At 41.6% G+C, this 22,856-nt stretch overlaps 1 protein-coding gene across 1 annotated transcript in view; it reads right to left on the bottom strand.

The window, feature by feature from the left end:
* The window catches only part of Pfdn1 (prefoldin subunit 1), a 54,023-nt gene that overhangs the window by 17,222 nt on the left and 13,945 nt on the right, over positions 1–22,856 (bottom strand). The window contains exon 3 of the mRNA XM_021214526.2: positions 14,912–14,996. Coding sequence (XP_021070185.1) covers positions 14,912–14,996 — 85 coding nt within the window. The remainder of the gene's footprint in view (positions 1–14,911; positions 14,997–22,856) is intronic.

The following is a 22,856-nucleotide window of genomic DNA, read 5'->3' on the forward strand; positions in this document are numbered from 1 at the left end:
TGGATTAAGTCTGCTAAAAAAAAAAAAGGAAAAAAAAAGAAACCATATGATTACTGCACATTATGCCGCCCTCTTCAACCTCATCTTCATCAATAAGGAGATATATATATATATATATACACATATATACACACACACATACACACATATATACAATATATAAATTAATTTTTTAAAAGACGAGACTTTGATATTCATCTGACTTCCAACTGGCTCCATTCCTGTGGGAAACTTCTTTACCCTCACCTTCACTCCATAACTGTTCACACAAGTGTGTTTTGGTAAGAAGCAGTAATTTACCCAAGACAGAAATGAGTGAGAGTCATAGTTCTTGTACTTTTACATCCTACTCCAAGAGTACATAAGGTCATGTATTAATACTGGGTGTATCACAGCAAAGAGCATCTACGACAGGCTAAGATCTTCAAGGTAAACTAAGTTATTCGAACGCTCACGTTTTTCTTAGTATATCCTTGAATCATAAAGAAAAATGTTTATGTATGACTGCATAGAGAGAAAAGTATTTGGTTTTTTTGTTGTTGTTGTTGTTTTAAGTGCATGAAATAAGAAACTCTGCTACCAGGGTGGGGGCTTCTAACACATGGGAGGCTGAGGCAGGAAGACAGAGATTCTCCAGCTTAGCCTGGGCAACAAAGTGAGCCTCTACTGCAATAAACACGTCAAACACAAATCTACGCCTATGATATCTACGATGTCTTCAGCAAAATCTGCGGTGGGCATTTCCAGTAAAAAGGAAAGATGCCTGAAGGTCAAAGGCCCCTAAAGAGATTCTAAATGCCGTCTGCTGTTCCCTCCCTGCAGGGTGGTCCCATGAACATAACTCAGCTCAGAGCTAACTTGATGCCAACCTTCACCTTCTGCATACCCACGTAAGAGCAAACCTACTTCCCTCAGCCATCTAGGTATGGCCAGCTCTACGGTCAGAGCGAGTAAGGGAAAGCAAGAAAAGGTATTTGCAGGTCAGGACTGAAAACTAACAGTCCCTAGCTGGGAATGTAGCTCAGTGGCAGAGTGCTTGCCTAGCATATATGGGGCTGTAAGTTCAATTCCCAGCATTCCAACACACACACACACACACACACACACACACACACGAACACACACAGCTTCACATGAATGCTCAGACATGTCCAAGTTCTCCATCCAAAAAAATGAAAACAATCCATTTTTTGGCCCCAGTATTAAAGGAGTCAAATTCAGACAATTCCTCACCCGAGATCAAAGCAGGAATTATGCAACAGAAGGATTTCTGAGGAGACGGTAGTAACCTGAGAATATGAAAATCCATGACAGTCCTCAGGTAAATCAAGAAAAACTGCAGAGCAATAGAAGCATAAGTCTGCTTGTTTTTCACACAAGCCAGCACTGTGACCCACAGCAGGGGACAGGAAAGACATCCTCGGATCCTTCAACAGTTTCACAAACATGTAGAGTGGAGAACAGAGCTCCAGAGACAAACCAGGCACAGCTTTCCATGTGAGCACTGCGGCTTAAAACCAAAGTCAGGATGGGCCAGGGAGCTGGCTCAGTGAGGTCAAGAGCCTGCTGCTAAGCCTGACACTCGGGCTCCAGGACCCAGGTCTGTCAAGCTGTCTTCTGACCACCACAAGCAGGAGCCTGTGCATGCACTCACATGTGTGCACACGTGCACACACACAAAATAAACATTGTTTAAATTTTTAAATTAAATGCAGGTGTACTGGAATCACATGTGTGGTTAGCTTTTTTAAACAACCTGACTCAAAACAGCTGGTTAGGGCTAAGTAAACTTCTTTTCCATTCAAATTACCAACCCTCATTGTTTAATAGCTTTGTCCTCTCAAATTTCTTTGTCTCTGTCTGTCTGTCTCTCTCTCTCTGTCTCCCTCCCCCTCCCTCTCTCTCTCTCTCTCTCTCTCTCTCTCTCTCTCTCTCTCTCTCTGTCTCTCTGTCTCCATTACCCCCACTAACAAAAGTCATTAGCACAAGGCTACAGCAGCATGGTTAGCCTTCAGCACCAACAGTAAATGTGCATTTTGAGCCCACTGCTGTGGGTCCCCAAGTGCTCTGGGGTATGAGAAAAAGGAGCCTCAAACAATGGTTTGCTCAGTATTTTAAACAAACAGAAGAATAAAATCAGAGAAAGGAACCAGGTTCCTTTTGCCTTTTCCCAGGAATCACACTGAATGTCATACTGTGCAGCTCATCGGTGAAGGCCTTAGAACACTCTCCCCTTATTGGTTATTTTTAGCAATTTAGTGGACAGCGCCTGACAACTAAACATGCCCAGAATAGCTAAAGGGAGGGGGTTACCAGATACCACCAGCAAAAGACAACAACCAAGTTATCACTTCCTCTAACCATAAGGAAGACTCATTTTCCACATCTTTGCAGCTTCACAGTTTAACCTTTAGAGTCACATATAAAAACAGTGTTTCACTATAAAACCCGAGTGGAAACTGATAAGGTTTCCTGAACTGGGCACTGTTCCATACTCATGTCTATTTTCTGAAAAACAAAGGCAGAAGCCGGGTGTGGTGCTGAGTCTCTGCAACCCCAGCACTTGGGAAGACAAGACAGACCCAGAGATCAAGGACAGCCTCAGCCACACAGCGAGTTCATCAGGAACAGGGCCACTGAGACCCCACCTCAAAACCTGTCAGGACTGGCCGACCAGTTAGACAGCTCAGTGATCAAAGGCACCTGCAGCTTAAGCCTGACTTCAGCACCCAAACCCCACTTGGTGGAAAGAGAGAAATGACTTCCACAGTCATCCACTGAGCTCTGCATGTGTACTTCAGCATGCACACAGCAGTGTTCAAGTGCACGAACGCATGTACACACACAGAGAGATAAATACATGTGATAATTTTATAATTTTTTAAAGGAGTGGAATATATCTGTGATCATTTTAGAAACTATCACTTGTAAGATGATTACAAACAGAAGACCTTCATCAGTAGAGAAGGAATTCTGCAGGTGGCAGGTGAGAGAATTGTTTGAAAGAAAGGCAAAGTGAGACTTCCATTTAATCATAATTAGCAACATAAAATCAACCTGAGCTGGGCGTGGTGGCACATGACTTTAATCCCAGCACTTGGGAGGCAAAGGCAGGCTGATTTCTGGGTTCGAGGTCAGCCTGGTCTACAGAGTGAGTTCCAGGACAGCCAGGGCTATACAGAGAAACCCTGTCTCAAAAGAACAAACAAAAAACAAACAAAAAAGAATCAGCCTGAAACATTCTATATTTATAAATGAAATATAGAGGAAGAAAAGGGCTGGTCACTGTGGTGCATGCGTTAATCCCAGCAGCACTTGAGGTAGGAGCAGTTTGATATCTGAGCTTAAGGCCAGCCTGGTCTACACAGTAAAATCCTGTCCTGAAAAGCTAATAAATAAATTTTAAAAATAAACAAATGAAATATAACAAAACCATTTTTTAAATGGCACAGTAAATTAAAATGGTGAATAAAGCTTCAACAAAGACCAGAGTCATCTACATCAGCAAGTGACTTGAAACCAATATGAACTGACAAGATACAATTTATAAAATGTCCAGGTACAGTCAAACCTAATTCTTTATCAGAGTTTACACAGGGACAAACATGCCAATATTCTACGGGTTGTGTAATTTGTAAGACCATAAAAGCACTACAAACGAATAAAGCATCTTCCAGTGTATGCTGACTTATGCATGTGCAGCTAAACACTGGTGATGGCTAGTACAAACTTGATTTATAAAGCAATTGTATATGTGTCTCTGTGTGAGTTCGTGCGTGTGACTACAGGCAAGTGCCCTGCAGATGGAGTTAGGCAGCTGTGGTTGTGCGGCATCTGACATGGGTGTTAGGAACCCAACCAGGGTCCTGGGGAAGAACAGAAAGCACTCTTAGCGCTGGGTTCTCTCTCCAGCCTCATATCAACTACTTTCAAGCATATGAACATCTCTTTGACGTAAGTGACTGCTACAAAAATATGAAAGGAGATGCCGTCATGCCATGAACACACTTATTACTACCGGTGTGCCCTTCCCCACACTAAGTATTGAACACTCTGGCTTTTCTGGCCAGTACCTTTTTGTCTGTCTGTCTGTCCATCTGTCTGTCTAAAACAGGATCTCATATAGCCCTGGTTGTCCTGTAACTCACATAGCAAAGGCAAACCTTCAACTTCTGATCCCCTGCTCCTGCCTCCCACAGTGGTAGGGCTATCAATGCATACCAAGCATCGGCTTGGCCAGCATCTCTCACTTGAAGCAGAAGATCTCCTGCCCTGTAAGAACAGGAACTGAAAGAATGAGAACTGGGTAAGTGAAGTCCACTGACTCCTGATTACCACAGGGAGCTGCTCACTAACATGAAAGAAAACTGAAAGTGTAACTTATCAAAAGAAATAAGCCTCTAGGCAGCCTGAGGAATATCTGAAGACCTCTCAAGCACAGGGCTGAGGAAGGTAGGGCTCCTGTACTTGTTAAGTAGACACAGACGTGCATAACAGCTAGGGCTCAAACACTGCAAGGACCACACAAAGCTCCCTAGAATTAGATCTGAGAGGAAAAAACACAACATGCATTTAAGATCATCAACATGCATTCAGATGCAGGAAGCTCATCCCTGGGTTCATTGCAACGCACATTCAATTACTGCAAATGTTTTACCTTAACCGTAAAATAAAGGTACACCATCAGGGAACAGAGTGAATCAAAGGTATGTTTCATGTAAAATACCTATAAAGTATATCTGTCAGATAGATAAATTAAAAGTTATCTAGTTGAAAGGAACAGTCCATTTGAATTATTCACATCTAAATTCTCCTTAATTTGGAACTTAGCCTTTGTATTAAAAAAAAGAAAAAAGAAAAAAAGAAATGCACCCATTAAATTACCTTCTATCTAGCTACTCCAGAAAGCTAGAAGTTTGTGGAATTAATTTCTGACACATTTAATATTTCTGGACTCAGATTCTGCTGGGGTGAAGCCCCTCCTCAGTAAGTTATAAACAGTCACACTCTGAAGTCTGCACGGATGAGAATGGGCTGTCTGCTAGCACTTGTACATAATGTGATACTAGACACCAGGGAAGATGAGCAAATCAGCTTAGAGACAAGCACTTCACACACACCGAGACCAGATGAGACACAAGAAAAAGAAAAGAACATGGAGTGACTTTGTTTATAAAGTCCAAGAATAAAGTTAAGTTATATTATTATTTTTAAGATACATTCACAGGTAGTAATATTTTTATTCTATGTGCATGGGTGTTTTGCCTTTATGTATACATATGTATCATGTGCCCACTGAAGCCAAAAGAGAGCATCAGATCCCTTGGGAATGAAGTTACATGCCACCATGTGGGTACTGGAAATTAAATCCGGATCCTCTAGAAGAGCAACTAGCACACTTAATGGCTCAGCTGTCTCTCTGGGCCCATGAAGAGTGAAATAGTTGGGGCTGGAAAGATGGCTTAGCTGTTAAAAGCACTGATACGAATTTGAATCTCAGCACCACCAAGTACCTAAAGTTCCAGCTTTTCTGGCCAATACCTTTCTGTCTGTCTGTCCATCTGTCTGTCTAAAACAGGATCTCATATAGCCCTGACTGTCCTGTAACTCACATAGCAAAGGCAAACCTTCAACTTCTGATCCCCTGCTCCTGCCTCCCACAGTGATCTGGCACTGGATTCCTCGGGCACTTGGAACTCTCACGCACATACCAAACACATACCCACACACTGACATACACACACAGACACACTCACTTACACACACTGACATACACACAAATAATCTAATATAATAAACTAAAACTTTTTTTAAATTTTTAAAAGTTTTAGCTTATATGTAAGTTTTTTCCCTATGTACATGTATGTGTAACACATGCATGCCTTTGAAGTTTGAAAGATGATGCCAGGTCCCTTGAAACTGGAGTTATGGATGACTGTGAGCTGACATACTGGAAACTGAACCTGGGTCTTTTGCAAGAGCGGCAAGTACTGGGCCATCTTTCCAGTCCCCAAATAAATCTTTTTATGAAAAATGAAATATGTTATCTCACAGGGTAGGGTAGTGAAAACCAAACAGGCAAGCAAGCTAGGTAGGGTGGCACATGCTTTAATTGCAGCACTAGGAGTCAGAGGCAGGCAGATCTCTGAGTTCAAGGCCAGACTGATCTACAAAGGAAGCTGGATAGCCAGGACTATGTAAAAAACCTTGTCTTGGGAATAAAAAAGAAAAGTACAAAACTCGGGAGGTATAGGCAAGAGGATCTCTGTGAGTTCGAGACCAGTCTGATGTACATAGTGAGTTGCAGGTCAGCCAGGGCTATATAGTGAGACCCTCTCTCAAACAACAACAACAAAAATGGTTGGGGTAGTGGTTAGTGATTACCGGTGAGGGCAAGGGAACGGAAGTGTAACCAGGAAATGAGAAACAAACCTCTGGTGTCTTATCCATGTTTGATTTCTCAGCCTTATAATTATATGGGTATTTCTTTATAACCACTAAACTATGTTTAATACACAATTCTGTATCTCATTACAAAATAAATAGACTAAAACTGTAATGGGTTCTAAAGTAAGTTATATGAGCAGCTGAAATAGGTAAACTCCATTACTAAAGTCCTGTGGAGTCTTTACAGGCTTATTTTACGTTCAATCATGTGTGTATGGGGAGGGAGGTGTGCATTTGAGTGCCAGTGCATGCGAGCCGCAATTACAGGCAATGTGAGCTGCCTGCCAAGGGCAGTGGGAACTGAACCCAGCCTGGTGAAGACAGTGCAGGCTCTTAACCACTGAACCATCTCTCCAGCACTCAGTCTTAATGTTTTTAAAACACCCCAGTGACCTCCAAAGACAGATCCATCACAACCAAAGCCAGCTCAAAAATGAAATATGGCAAAGCTGGACATCCACCCAGGAGCCACCTGTGCTCTGGAAAAAAATTACCCTCAATGGGCAGAGTAAAACTTCCTTAATCATGGGAATTCCTTCAAAATATGTTCTCACCAGGGACCAGCGCTAAGCCAAGTACAGCATCACAGTCACCTCATATCCAGTTCTCAAATCACTCTTCTTCTTCTGTCAGAAGCCTGGGCTGGGGAAGTGTTTTAAAAACCCTAATACTGTATCCCTGAGTCAGAAGCGGCATTGAGCCAAGGGCCAGAAGCCTGTATTTCCTCACTCTTTCTGTCACTGCTGAGCTGACCAGGGTGGTGGGAAGGGTGGAAACCCTGTTGGAAAGAGAAGGGAATGGCAAAGGCAAAAGAGCATACAGATGTGCCTAGAACTGGACAGAAGCCAGAGAGAAGGGCCAGCCAACAGTCCGCAGCCAGAGATCCTGAAAGGACACCTGTAAAACACAGCACGGGACAAACAACAAATGAACAACAACTAGATGGACGGCCATAAAACTCTGACAACAATGGGTACCAGAAATCAGTGGGATGTTTCCTTAAGAAGAACTGAAAAATTACTAAAAATATAAAACCTACTCTGAGGTGTGCATGCAGTAACCATGGAGACTCACACACCTCCCTTTAAGTACCACTGCCAATTGACAGGTGAAAGACAAATTCCTAAATACCCTTATAGGAGATCCCACAAATCTCTCACCAACTAACTGAATAAACAGAAGAAAAATCAGAAGCAGAAAGAATATTATAATTAATGTGAGTCTATGCAAGTGCACAAGTAGGTTTTGGGCTAAAGGAACACTCTATTATGGTATGCAGTTAAAAGAACATAAGAAGCACTTTGGAGTAGCATACGCCTTTAATCCTAGCCCCGAGGAGGCATAGGCAAGTGGATCTCTTGAGTTCAAGGCCAGCCTGGTCTATACATCGAGTTTCAAAACAGTCAGGGCTACATAGAAAAACCGTGTCTCAAAAAAAAACAAAAACCAAAACTAAATCAAATCAAAACTAAAAAAGAACATAAGGATTATTTCAGGAAAAAAAAAATAGGAGCATGTGGTGACTGCTGTTAAAAACAGGAATTACAGGCAGAATGGGAAGTGCACACATCTCATGTCACTGCTTTATAGCTACTGCATTTCCTTCATATACTTGTTCTTTTAAAAACAGTTAAGTGTGTGTGGGAGGGCAAGAGGACAACCTATAGGAATTGGTCTCTCCTACCACTGGGTGGGTCCCAGGGATTGTCATTTAGCTTGGCAGCAAGCACCTTTCCTTGCTGAGCCATCTCACTGACCCCAGCATTGTCTAACAATCCAAGGCTTGTTACAGGGCTGTGTTGGGTAAGTGTACTGTTAGCACTTCTTCAATGGTGTATGCTAATTTCTGTCTGTGACACGTTGAAGTAATTTTCAGGATACTTCAAACGTTCTCATTATTATTGTATCTGTTATTGGTGATCTAAGCTTGATAACCAGTTTTTTAAACTTAGATTTATTTATATTTCCTGCATATGAGTGGTGTGCCTGGCTACATATGTGTACATGCACCACCTTTGTTTAGAGTTACAGATGGTTGTGATGAACCACATGGATGCTGAAAACTGAACCTGGGTCTTTTGCAAAAACTGCAAGTGCTCTCAACTGCTGAGCCAGCATTTAATCTTTGATGTCACTAATATTTGAGAATAATACAAATCATGTCCACATAAGATGGTAAATTGATAACTATGTGTTCACTAAGTCTACTAGCTGGTTACTTCCCCAGGCCTCCTTATTCTGAAACCACAATATTTACCTCAGAGTGTGAGTAGCTTCCCACAAAAGACTAAGTGTTCAAGTCAGAGTCCAACGTCACCTACTTTAAATTAAAAAAAGACATAGTTAATGAGACATGGATACCAGAACTCAGATAAGCCAAGAGAAAGGCCACTTAGGACAACAGCCAGGTTGTAAATGGAGAAGAAAAGGGCAGAAATGCAAAGTGCTTCTCTAGGGAGCACATGAATTATAAGCACAGCAGCCTTCACAGTGATGGAGGAAACTCTAGCAGTCTAGACTGATGATCAAACCAGCCGCCACAAGCCCTCAAACCAAAGCCAGCTCCCAGTTCTGTAAAGGCTGAGAAAGCTGCAGTAGTCTACAGCTACAGCAGCTCACTCATAAGGCTTAAAGAAAGATGATGTCTCTACTGCATGAGAGTGCAAGATGAAGCAGCAGCCAGTATAGGAGCTTCAGCTCTGATAACAGGTCATTAATAATGTCTATGCCAAACAACACTGGAAGATGATGCCTAGGGCTTCCATAGCTAGAGAAATCCATTCTTGACTTCAGAGCCTCAAATGACATGATTTAAAGTGAAGTCAATGGGTCATTCACTATTCTGAACTTTCTAGGGCCCTGGACACTGTATCTTCTCTGACTGTTCCCTATGTGCCAACAAAATCTGGATGACAGCAAGACTGTATCTAGCATGCTTTTCTGAGAATGGTAAGGTTGGTGCTGAAGTCTACAGCTCAGAGAAAAGATCCTTTCCAACACATTACTGAGCACGGGCCTGGACACCGACAGCTCGAGTCCTCACATCTGCTAACGCAGTAAATGTGGCAGTTTCCATTTTCACTGCTCATTTACAGCTTATTTAAAGCCAGGCAAGGGCCGGGCAGTGGTGGTGCATGCCTTTAATCCCAGCACTCTGGAGGCAGAGGCAGGCAGATCTCTGAGAGTTTGAGGCCAGCCTGGTCTACAGAGTGAGTTCCAGGACAGCCAGGGCTACACAGAGAAACCCCGATTCAAAAAAACAAAAAAAACAAAAAAACAAAACAAAAACAAAACAACAACAACAAAAAAAACAAAAACAAAAACAAAACAACAACAACAACAAAAAAAAACAGGCAAGGTGGTGAGTGCATATAACCCCAGCACTTGGAAGGGTTCAAGGCCAGCTTGCCTACAACAGTGAGAGCAGAGAAGAGTGCTCGCACAGGGCCTGTGTATAGCTATCCATCATGGTTGCCACAGAGGGCGACTCTCTGATGGCCCTGGACAAAGTAAACTCAGAGAATTCATTATTATATATTAAGAGCACTGGTAGCTCACAGGGGGAAGCTGAAACATCAACATTACACAAAGCTTGAGGCTGGCTGGGGATGTAGTTCAGGGGTAGCGGGCTTGCCTAGCATCCTCAAGGTCCTGGGATAGATCGCCAGCACAGCATAGAACTGGGTGCAGCGGCACGTGCTGGTAACCTCAGCATTCAGGAGTGCACAGCTGGGGGTGGAGAGACGGTTCAGAAAGAGGACCTGGGTTCAATTCTCAGTGCCCATTTGGCAGCCCATGATCATCTAAAGGTCTCTAGTTCTAGGGGATCTGACATTCTTCTGTCCTCCTCAGGTACCAAGCACATACATGATATCGAGACATATGCAGGTAAAACGCCATACACACAAAATAACAAAATAAAACTAATAAGAAAATTTTAAAGAAAAAGTTCAAGGTTGTTGTCAGCTATACAATGGATTGAAGGCTGCCAATAAAAAATAAAAAATTTACTACATGGATGGCCTCTGTTCAAAAGCACTTTGCCTACAGTACGACTTATTACAGAACTGGAGTACTGGGCCTTTGCTAGGCAAGCACTCACTCTGAAAATGTTGTCAGGACAAGGTTACTGTCTTAAAATTGTCATGGCCACCCCAACATTCAGCACCCACCACCTTGATCAGTCAGCAACCATCTATACTTAATACAGGCTGTCTAGCGTGTGTGTGCTAGACATACACACACACACACACACACACACACACACACACACACATACACATACACACACACAAAATCATAACTCACCAAAGTTCAGGTGATCATTCACACTTTTCTACAATAAAGCATTCTTAAATCTTTTTATTTCTTTACTTATTTTGCCATACGGTGGTGACGCATGCCTTTAATCCCAGCACGCATGAGACAGAAGCCAGCTTTTTTTTTTTTTCATTTATCTTATTTATCTTATGTGGTATAGGTATTTGGCTTGCATGTATGGCTGTGTACCACATAAATGCCTGGTGATCACAGAGGTTAGATGGAGTGTAGAACTGGAGTTACAGGCTGAAGTTAGCTGTTATGTGGGTGCTGGGAACTGAACCCAAGTCCTCTGCAAGAGCAACAAGGGCTCTTAATCACTAAATTACCTTTCCAACCCCCAATAAAGCATTTTAAAATTAAAATTAAGGCATATGCATTTTTAAGTAAGAAGATAATAGCTCGCATGCAAACACACACAGACACACACACACATAATATATATATATATATATATATATATATATATATATATATATGCCATGTATTTATATTTGTATGTACAACTCTCATAGGTATTGAGAAAACAAACAAACAAAAAGATCATTTTAGCTGTAATATAATGCATCTTTATTACTACCAAAATCTGGGATATCTTCAAGGCCTGTCTATATACTAATGCAGACATAAGGCTTGGACGATAACTGAATACAGAGGCAATAAGGGCTTGCAACAACAGTAGGAGAGATGCAAAACAAGAAAACAAATACAAATTTGCAGTGTTAAACCAGAAGGCTAGTGATAATTATTAAGTGACATAGAATGTTTTTTTGTTTTTTTTTAATGAATGTTTTTTTAATGTATGTGTATACATGCATATTATGTGTGACAATACTTATACTGAACAAAGTTGAAATAATATATACCAAATTGTGAATGTAACACTTAGAAGAATACAAGAAAACAAGATTATATTTTCATGTTTAATTTTTTTTCTATTTAACTTTTTTGCTTTTTATAGTACATATTTATTATTTTTATAATATAATGAAACTAAGGACCTGAAAAAAAAAAAAAAAAGTAATACCCTAGAGACGAGACTATTTAGCCCTAGTAGTTTTCTATAGACTTAATTAACTCCCTAGCGTTAATTAGAACTGAACAATATGCTAAAATCATCTGTGGCAGTTTTGCCTTAGGGGAGGGAGGGAGGGAGGGAGGGAGGGAGGGAGGGAGGGAATAGAGAGACTATGCAGCACCTGTATGCAGGTGCCTGTGGAGGATCTCTTATAATAGAGGAGTTATGGATGACTGTGATCTACTTAATGTGAGTGTTCTGCAAGACCTACACATGCTCTAAACTCATGAACATCTCTCTAAACCCCTTGAAATTATTTTCTTCAAGACAGGGTTTCTCTGTGTAGCCCTGGCTGTCCTGGAACTCTTTCTGTAGACCAGGCTATCCTTGAACTCACAAAGATATGTCTGCCTCTGCCTCCTTGCTGGGATTAAAGGTGTGTACCTTTAAACCCAGCCCCTTTGAAAATTAAGTATAAGAGCTAAAAGATAAGACCAGGGGGTATAAGCCTGCCACACTAGCCTGACCACCTAAGACTGATCTCTAAACCACAGACCCAACTCTCAGAAGTCGCCCCTGATCTCTACCCAAGTGTCATATCACACACGTACACACACACAAAATTAATTTTTTCACAAAATAGTCATGTATACTTATTCAACTGTGTATTCAACACAGATGACATGAAAAAATAAGTCTCGGGCTAACAGGCCTCTCTTCAGGCAAGGCACTGGCTAACAGGCCCGATGACCCAAGTTCAATCTCTACATCCCACAGGACAAAAGAAGACAACTAACTCCTGCAAGTTTTCCTGACTTCCACACATGAGCCATAGCATGTACATACCCTATCACCATATAAATAAATTTTTGAAAGAAAAATAATTTTATCTGTATGGCCTAAGTAATTTCCTGATAGTAACCACTGCTTAACAATTTAAAATCTAGTTTTATACATCATTTCAAAAGCCAGGAATGATGGCATATACATGCAATCTCAAGCCTTGAAAAGTAGAGAGAGGAAGTTCAGGAGTTCAAGGTCCCCTTTGGCTACCTGGCAAGTTAAAGGCCAGTATGAACTAAAGAAAACTCAGTCTCAAAACCATAACACAACAAAATGTCAACTTGTACTAATGGCTCTGCTACTGGTTTGTTTCCATAAAGCAATTAACCAAATGGGGCTCAGGAGATGGCTCAGCTGGTAAAGTGCTTGCCGTACAAATATGAGGATGAGTTCAGACCCCGAGCTCCCGGTGTGCTGGTGTCCACCGGCAACGATGGGGCTGGGGAGGCAGACACGTGGATTCCTGGATTGTTGCCTGGTTGCAAAATCCAATTTTTTGTTTAACCTATATGAAAAGGCTTCATTTGGGCCTTTCAAATATTTCATTTTTCCTGAATGAAAGCTGCAGGAAGGGCATTTCCTGTAGAGCAGCTGGGGGACACAAAGGCTATGACAACCGACTGGGAGCTACAGGCCGACAGGCTGGTTCCTTTGGTTTCTGTTTTACTTATTTTACACTGCATCTTCCCAATACACAAATATATTAAGTTAGCTTAAATTACCAGTCAAGCCGGGCAGTGGTGGTGCACACCTTTAATCCTAGTACGCGGGAGGCAGAGAGAGGCAGATCTGTGAATTTGAGGCCAGCTCAGACTACAAAGTGAGGTCCAGGACAGCCTGGGCTACACAGAAAAACCCTGTCTCAAAATCTCCCATCACCAAAAAAAAAAAAAAAAAAAAAAAAATTATCAGTCAAACTAAAATAAGACTAAGAAACCCTTAGGTTTCTTATCTACCATACACTCCAAGGCCACGCGCTACATCAATGGCCCTGAGGAATCCCCTCAGACTAGATGGGTTGTCTCCCTGATCCAGCAGAGGGTTGAGTCATAGTCTAAACCACTGCCTCAGTAGTACTGACATGAATTAAATCACAGGACCTATGAGATCATGATGTATCCACCCTGATCACAGGAAATCTTGGTGCCTAAGAAACAGCCAATTCTTTGGTCTAATGTAGCCTCTGTGACATACAGGACAAACCCTTCTCCAAAGCTCCAAAGACAATCCCATCAAAGGTTCCAGCACATGAGGAAACTGTAATAATAAACTTGAGTTTCCTGACACCTTCCTAGTCTATCCTCTTTTACCCAAGTTTCAAAGTTTTGTTTTCCCCATTGGAACACACAGCATCCCTCTGATTGTTTATTACATATTAAGTAATTAATAATTAATCTTTACTGTTTATTAATTATGGGTCCTTACCATGTCACTGTCTAGAATCCAAATCTCAGATAAAAGAACTGCATTTAAGAGAACAGTACAGGAAGGCCCCTAGCAGCTGTCACTACTGCCCATGAGTCTGCCCATCAGCCATAGTCCACTATTTAAACAAGGCACTACTCTTTCGTTATGACTTTTTGAATTTGTTTTTGACTTTTTATTTTACGAAACTGTCCACTAAAAGACAGCAGAGGGGGCTGGAGAGATGGCTCAGTGGTTGAGAGCACTAAAAGCACTGACTAAACTTCCAGAGGACCCAAGTTCAATTCCCAGCACCCATACAGCAGCTCAAAACTGTCTGTAGCTCCAAGCTCTAACGCCCTCACATGGACATGCAGGTGGAAGACCAAGGTACATAAAAAAATAAAATAACTAAAAAAAAAAAAAAAAAAAAACAGCAGCAGAGAAAATATATTCAGATCAACAACTTATCTTTAAAATTTTTCCACAATTAAAAAAAAAAAACAACGCACTTTTATTTCTTTTTGTTTATTTGTTTGTTTGTTGAGGCAGGGCTTCTCTGAGTAGTCCTGTTCTAGCTTAGCTATCCTGGTGCTCTCTTTGTAGACCAGGCTAGCCTCAAACTCACGGAGATCTGCTTGCCTCTGTCTCCAGAGTGCTAGGATTAATGGCATGTGCCACCACTGTCCAGCAAGAGTTTTGTTTCTTACCTGCAAATACTGTCACAGATATGGCTGTTGCACAGTTTTAACATAATTAGAACAAATTAGATAAAACCAAACTTGACCTAAACTCGGGTTGGCCATGTTTTCCTTTCATGTTATACAGTGGGATTACCGCTTTTGTCCCCTGAAACAGTATGGCTGCTACTGGGCATACCTCCAGCTCTTTAATTTTTTCTTCTGCTATTTTCTGTTTTTCTAACAGCTGGTTGTGAATTACTTCCTTGGACTGTAGAATAAACCTAGAAAACAAAAGAGTTGAAAGTTAAACCACATGACTACTGTATTCAAAACCAGTTGTTAAAAACCACATGGCCGGGCTGGCAAGATAGCTCAGGGGGTAAGAGCACTGACTGTTCTTCTGAAGGTCCTGAGTTCAAATCCCAGCAACCACATGATGCCTCACAACCATCCGTAATGAGATCTGACACCCTCTTCTGGTGTGTCTGAAGACAGCTACAGTGTACTCATTTATAATAATAACTAAATCTTTGGGCCAGAGCGAGCAGGGCCAACTGGAGCAAGCAGAGGTCCTAAATTCAATTCCCAGCAACTACGTGAAGGCTCACAACCATCTGTACAGCCACAGTGCACTCCAGGACAAAACAAACCTGTTCCATCAAATAACCTTTGGAAACCATAGTGGGTTTCAAGCTTTATTGGCCGAGGAAAAATAAAGAGATAAAGGTAAATTCTGCTTTCTTATTTAAAGGACATTCTGGTGTTGAAAACATTTACAGATAGGAAATAATGACAAAAGCATTAAAAGTCAACATATAAGCTACAAACATTTCCAGTAACTTTGAGTTGTCTTTTTTTGTAGGCTTTTTAAAGCAGTATTTGTAAATTGGAGCGTCCTTCCATCTTTTTGGCTTTTTGTAACAGCAGTAACTCCTGACCTTTAAAGTCACAATCGAGTACTGTGTTAAGATCAATGCCTTAGTGTCCACATGGGCTCCTCACACAAAGGCCCATAAGTCATAGTGTCTTTTATTACTATTCCCAGTGTATAATACCTCTGCAGAGCTCAAAACACACAAACAGAAATTTTCAACTTTTTCCATTTCACAGTCAGGCACATTATTTACCACTACTGAGGGTCCAAATAGGGGGAAGTTTAATGTACTGATACTGAATTGTGACATTAAATTCATAATTCTTGCTGCAGGAAAAGGAAGAACAAACTGTTTCAGAGCCTCAAGTAAGGGAATTGAATGAAGTATTTCTCTTCTGGAACCATGGAAAAATTCCAATCACTCAAACAACTTTCAAGATTATTTAACTAGGCTAAAATAGATTTCAAGTAACAATTACGATTACTTTTTAAAGGTAATTTGTTTGTTTATTTATTTATTTTTTAAGATTTATTTCTTTTATTTGAGTACACAGTTGCTGTCTTCAGACACACCAGAAGAGTGCATCAGATCCCATGTTGTGATTACAGATGGTTGTGAGTCACCCATGTGGTTGCTGGGAACTGAACTCAGGACCTCTGGAAGAGCATTCAGTGCTCTTAACCTCTGAGCCATCTCTCCAGCCCTGGTAATTTATTTTTTATATGCACTGTTATTTTGCCTGCATGTGTATCTGTGTGAGGGTGTCAGAGGGGTGCTGGAAATTGAACCCAGGTCCTCTGGAAGAGCAGCCAGTGCTCTTAACCACTGAGCTATTCAATGCTACAGCCCAACAATTACAAATATGTAATTTGACAATTTCACCTCTTTACACTTAAGGATTCAGCAGCAAAGAACTAAATATTATCTTTTAACAAAAAAGCTAAACACACTGAGGTACCAACATGTATGTGATTTTCCTCTGCCCACTTCAAAGAAACAGCAGGGTGATGCCTAGATAGACGCTCACCAAGAAACTATTACCATGGATATTGAACAAAGGGCACTCCCAAAGCAACTGGTGACCTGACAAATGAGAAAAAAAACTTATCTTCTCCTTCATGAAACACCTTACCATACATACTAATACAGTCCCATGAACTTTTTCATGCCAGAAATTGTTACATTCCTTCATCCATGAAGCCAATCACCCAGATATATCTTCTTTTAAAGATTTATTTTACTTTTATACACATGATGTTTTGCCTGTGTGTATGATGTTTTGCCTGTGTGCACTACATCTATGTCTGGGGTCCACAGAGGTCAGAAGTGGACATCAGACCCTGGATCTGGGGTTAAAGATTGGTAATGGCTACCATGTGGTGCTGGGAACTGAACCAGGGTCCTCTGCAAGAGCAGCAAGTACTCTTATTGCCTGGCCACCTCTCCAGCCCTAAGTCTAGCTATCATAACTGATGATTCTTCATTATATCCTGGGAAGATGGTTCACACTCATAACATGTAATAATAATAATAATGATTAATTAATTGTACACCTTTCCCTATAGAATCCATCAATATCTAAACATTCTTACTGGACCAGAGAAACAAATGCTATTTCAGATAAGGCTGGGTCACACTGAGGGTTTTTCTCTTTCAGAATCAGGGAATGTTATTCACGAAGAGCTGTCTGAATTACATAGGGTCTTAATGACATGACATGACATGAGAAGCATCACACAGGCAAGGTCCAGGAGTGGCCAATCATTGCATTCATGCACAATTTTCAAACAGCACTGACTGTCTACCATTGAGTAGTACTCTCAAATGATAGGCCATTAGACATCAGCTTCTTAGTGTCTGGGAAATTTTCAAGGCTAAGATTAGAGGGCAAGTCATTACTTTATGTGGCCTTTAAAAGGAAAGTTATCTGAACAGATACTAAATCCCTTGAGCAGAAAATAAAGTCACTAGAAAGCAAGAACAGTAAACAACAGAAACTCGTTGTCCATGGCCACACAGGTCGCTGTGTCAGCCTGGCCAACCTCACGGGCCAGAGCCAGCCAGCCTACTACTGTGACCTTGAGCACCTCAGTCATTCAGGTTCTAAACAAGATGAGTGTTTTATAAGTCCAAATGCTTACCTACAGGGGCTGTTGCATACGAAATTCAAACACAAAATGTATGGAAAGTTGTTTGAACCCTCAATTCAAAGCATCACACACTCTGTACAGCTATTAGAAAAACTTCCAAAGGCTAAGACTTCTGAACGGTCCTTAGGAAGCGAGTTACCTAGGATCTAAGAGGCAGTGAATTATTCGGACAACATTATCATAAGTCTTGTTATCACAAATACAAAGTTCGCAGTTTCCAGAAGAGACCCTCACTGAGATCCTGCCTAATTGCTTCTATAAACAAATAGATAATAGAACGATTGAAATTGAAAATGTACCAAAAAAAAAAAGGAAAAGAATTCTCCTGTGACAAATGATGAGCAGCCAGTGTACAGGTGACAACTGGGATTACATAACCTTTATTAGTCATTGCTTCGAAAAGGACCTCCATTTTCACCTGGAAGCCAATGCCCTGTGGCCCTGCAAAGCCAGCTCTCAAAGACATGTGACCTTCTGCATTTACTCCTAATTTATTTGCAATTATGTCACTTACACAACATAATTCTCTGATTTTCCCTCTCTATGAGGAAAACCACAGGCTGTGATTTAGATTATACTACGGGGCTGACAGATTAGCTTCACTTTCTTATAATTCAATATGGAGCAAAAGTATTGTGCACCTCCCAGAAATATAATTCAGGACCTGTGGCAATGCAGTTTGCTAGGTACACTTTGAAAGTATGGTTATCTGAACATAAGCCATTTAAAAACCAAAATGCTCGCCGGGCAGTGATGGCACATGCCTTTAATCCCAGTACTTGGGAGGTGGATTTCTGAGTTCGAGGCCAGCCTGGTCTACAAAGTGAGTTCTAGGACAGTCAGGGCTACACAGAGAAACCCTGTCTCAGAAACAAAAACAAAAAACAAACAAACAAAAAACTATTTTTAAAAAAAAAGCTGTACAGAATAAGTGTGTCTCTGTATGAACAAACATTCAGTACATGTCAGGTACACCAATGCCTCAAATTCATGGGAAGGGCAACACTTCCCCTGGTCTAAGTACAAATGCCAAGAAATGGCCAATCTTTAGCTAAACACAATACCTGCAAAAAGTGCAAAGTTACTCTTCCTCCTCCTGGATGACTGTAGGAGCAGTTCCCAGGCACTCCCCTATAGAGAGCCCTACCTACCAAGGTGAGATAGCCCACCTCTTCCTTCATGCTGTACACAATAAACACACTTGGTTTCCAGGATGCTGGTGCACCTCCATCTGAGTGTGCAGCCCAGCCAATCCCAGCTTCACTTTACTACTGTTTGTCTTTCTTCATCTTTCTTTGTTACCACTTAGGTTTCCAGCACCAGCCACATGAACCATGATAATAACCAAGAACCATAAGCTAGCTTTCAAAGGGCAAAGTATACAACAACTATAGACCTTCAAATATGTTAAGATCAAAACTTAACTTACAGTTGCTCCCAGTTAGACAAGTAGCATAGTTCAAATTAACTATATAAGAAAGGCTAATAAAATGCACCCAAGGGGCCAACAAGACAGCTCAGCAGGTAAAGTCATTGCTTCTGGGGCCCTCAGACCTGAGTTCGATCCTCAGAACCCACATAAAGGTGGAGAGAAAACCAACTCTCCAAGTTGTTCTTTGACTTCTGTACTCACAGCACAGCATGCACATTACACACACACACACACACACACACACACACACACCTACATATCTGAATTTTTTTTTTTTTTTTTTTTGGTTTTTCAAGACAGGGTTTCTCGGTGTAGCCCTGGCTGTCCTGGAACTCACTCTGTAGACCAGGCTGGCCTTGAACTCAGAAATCCGCCTGTCTCTGCCTCCCGAGTGCTGGGACTAAAGGCGTGTGCCACCACGCCTGGCCTGAATTTTTTAAAGAAAATTACTCAACCTAGGGGCTGGAGAAATGGAGAGATACCTTAGTGTTAAGAGCGCTTGTTGTTCTTCTAGAGGACCGAGCTAAGTTCCCAGCACCCACATTGGCTACAATGCATCTACAATACAGCTCCAGGAAATACAACCCCCTCTTTTGGCCTCTGCAGGCCCCACACACATGTGTCATGCACATTTACCTAAATATAAATAAAAATAATTAACCTTTTCTTATTTATGTAGAATTTTTAAAAAATGAAAACTAAAACATACAAAAAAAAAAAAAAAAAAAAGCCTCAAGGTCTCTAACATAGTTAGACCTAGGAGGAAGAGAGAGGAAAGAAACATGTAACAAGATCATGAGCTTGCGCCGGGCGTGGTGGCACACGCCTTTAATCCCAGCACTGGGGAGGCAGAGGCAGGTGGATTTCTGAGCTCGAGGCCAGCCTGGTCTACAGAGTGAGTTCCAGGACAGCCAGGGCTACACAGAGAAACCCTGTCTCGAAAAAAAAAAAAAAAAATCATGAGCTTGCACTTTTTTTGTTTGTTTGCTTTTTGAGACAGGGTTTCTCTGTATAGACCTGGCTGTCCTGGAACTCACTTTGTAGACCAGGCTAGCCTCGAACTCAGAAATCCGCCTGCCTCTGCCTCCCGAGTGCTGGGATTAAAGGTGTGAGCCACCACGCCCAGCTGAATTTGTACTTTCTTAAACAAAACAAACCAACCACCACTCTCAGATATTCAGTGTCCCAGCCAGTTTCAAAAACTGAAAACACACACACACATACACACACATAAAACTGGACAAAGTATAAACTACTGCAAACCAAAGATAATGACAGTCTTAAGGGCAGCTAGAGAATGACACATTATTCAGAGATAAGAATTATAACATAAACTATGTAAGACAATGGTGTGACATTTTCAAAGAGCTTTCAAAAAAAAAGGTATCAACTAGCATAGGTGAAAATATACTTCAAAAAATGAAATTCAAACAAAAACTGAGGATATTTATCTTGGCAAACATATGCCACAGGAATGCTACAAATAGTTCCTCCACCAAGAGAACTGTAAGGGCTGGGACACAGCTATGTGTCAGAGTGCAGCCCTGCCCAGCATGGACAAGACAGCAGGCTCAATCTCCAACACTTGGAAGCTTAAAGACAGCCTGGCTGTATAGTGAGTTCCAGGCAAGCCTTGGCTACATAGACCCTGTCTTAAAAACAAGCAACTTAAAAAAAAAAAAAAAAGCCCAAGCAACTTATCTAAAACCCACTTCTCTATAACCAACTAATTCTCAAAGGCACCAAATGTATACACAGGAAAGGGTGCTGGGAAAACTGGAACTACAGATGCAACAGATCAAATGTGATTCCCATCTCCCCATACAAAACGACATCAGAGATCCAGACCCATCAAAGACCCAACACTCTACTAGAGGTAAACAGAAAGCACTTCAACACATTGGTACAATTTGGGTGTCCTGTTGGGAGTGGTTCACGCCTGTAATCCCAGCACTTGTACAGTCTGATTCAGGAGGATTGCTACAAATATGAGGCCAGCCTAGGATACACAGTGAGTTCTAGCCCCCATTATAAATTGGAAATCCTACTTCAAATAAATGAGAGAGGCAGAATGACTTTCTAGACAGGATCCCCAAAATCATGGGAAACAAGAAGCTACTCCATTAAACTACCTTGTTGTTTGAAACAGGATCTCCCTATGTAGCCCTGGCTGGCCTCAAACTCCCTATATAGACTAGGTTGACCTAAAACTCTCTAAGATTCACGTACCTCTGCTTCCAGAGTACTGGGATTAAAAATGGGAGGCACCACCCCCAACTCTACCTTGGTTTTTGAGACAGGAGCTCTCACTGGGACCTGGGGTCCATTAATCAGGTTAGGCCAGCTGACCAAAGAGCCCTTAGTAAACCATCTGCCTCTGCCAGGCTTGTAAGAATATACCAGCATACATGCCCATCTTTTTACCTGAGTGCTAGGGATTGAACTCAGGTCTCCATGCTTATTTGGCAGAACTTTCCTGATTGAGTTATCTCATAGACAGACAGGCAGACACAAACACTTTAAGATAAATCCTAATTTTCACAAAGTAAAGACACAGTAATTAATTACCTAAGCATGGTGACAAATACATTTAACCCCAGCACTCCAGGCCTGAGGCAAGAGAACTACAACTTCTAGCCAGCCAGAGTTGCACAGTGAGAGTCTTCTTCATCTTGAGTCCAGAGGCAGACAAGTGGACCTCTAAATTCAAGACCTGCCTGGCTGTTATCCAAGCAAATCAACTGCCGTCTCAGAGAGTTCAGTTGTACCCCCTGGCAAAAAGATTATCCCAGCTAGGCCTGTTAACTTTTTATCCCACCTCATGGAGGAGGAGGGTAGAAGAATCTCACCTAAGTATCTAGCCACCTTACTGCCTGCTGTATGTAGCTCTGTCATTTGATTGCACGTGGCCTCTGAGAAGCGTTAGACAGACCAGGGAAGACAAGAGGAGGGGGCTCCATTTGTGCAGCTACAAGGACACCCTCATTCCTGCTGAGTAAAGGTTTTCCAGGTACAGTTTGCTGAGGAGGAGGGTGCCCACACCCCTGTAGATAACCCCAATAAACTCATTGGTTCTCCAGAGTGAACTCAGGCAGAATTGTGCCTAAGCTGTCCTTGGGCCTTAGGAAAAGGGGCAGACATTGCTTATGTCTCCTCCTGGGAAGTAATCTCAACAACATGGTCTACTTAGTAAGAGATACACAATAAGTTTAAAAAACAAAACAAAACAAAAAAGTACGGGAAAACAACAAGGAATCTTCCTATGCTGATGGCACCTCTGTAAGCATGGTAATGTCCTAAAATTTGCCAGATCAAATTTAAATGGGGAGAAGAAAAGGCTCCAAGATTTGGAAGCAGTGAAAGGATGGAAAAGCCATTGGCTGAAATGAGGGAGACTGAGCAACATGGCTTATTCATAAAGAGCAAGAACTTTATGTTGGCCAAGTTAATTCTGAGATACTGATTAAACCACCAACAGAGATGCAAAGTAGACAGCTGGATAAACAATTCACAATACAGGAAGGCAGTCCAAGTTAAAGATAAAAATGTGGGACTTGTCAGTATATAAGAAAGCATTTGGAGCCGGGCATGGTGGCGCGCACACCTTTAATCCCTTTAAGCACTCAGGAGGCAGAGGCAAGTGGATTTCTGAGTTCGAGGCCAGCCTGGTCTACAAAGTGAGTT

The sequence above is a fragment of the Mus pahari genome, chromosome 15 (genome assembly GCF_900095145.1).
Source record: "Mus pahari chromosome 15, PAHARI_EIJ_v1.1, whole genome shotgun sequence".
Taxonomy (NCBI): domain Eukaryota; kingdom Metazoa; phylum Chordata; class Mammalia; order Rodentia; family Muridae; genus Mus; species Mus pahari.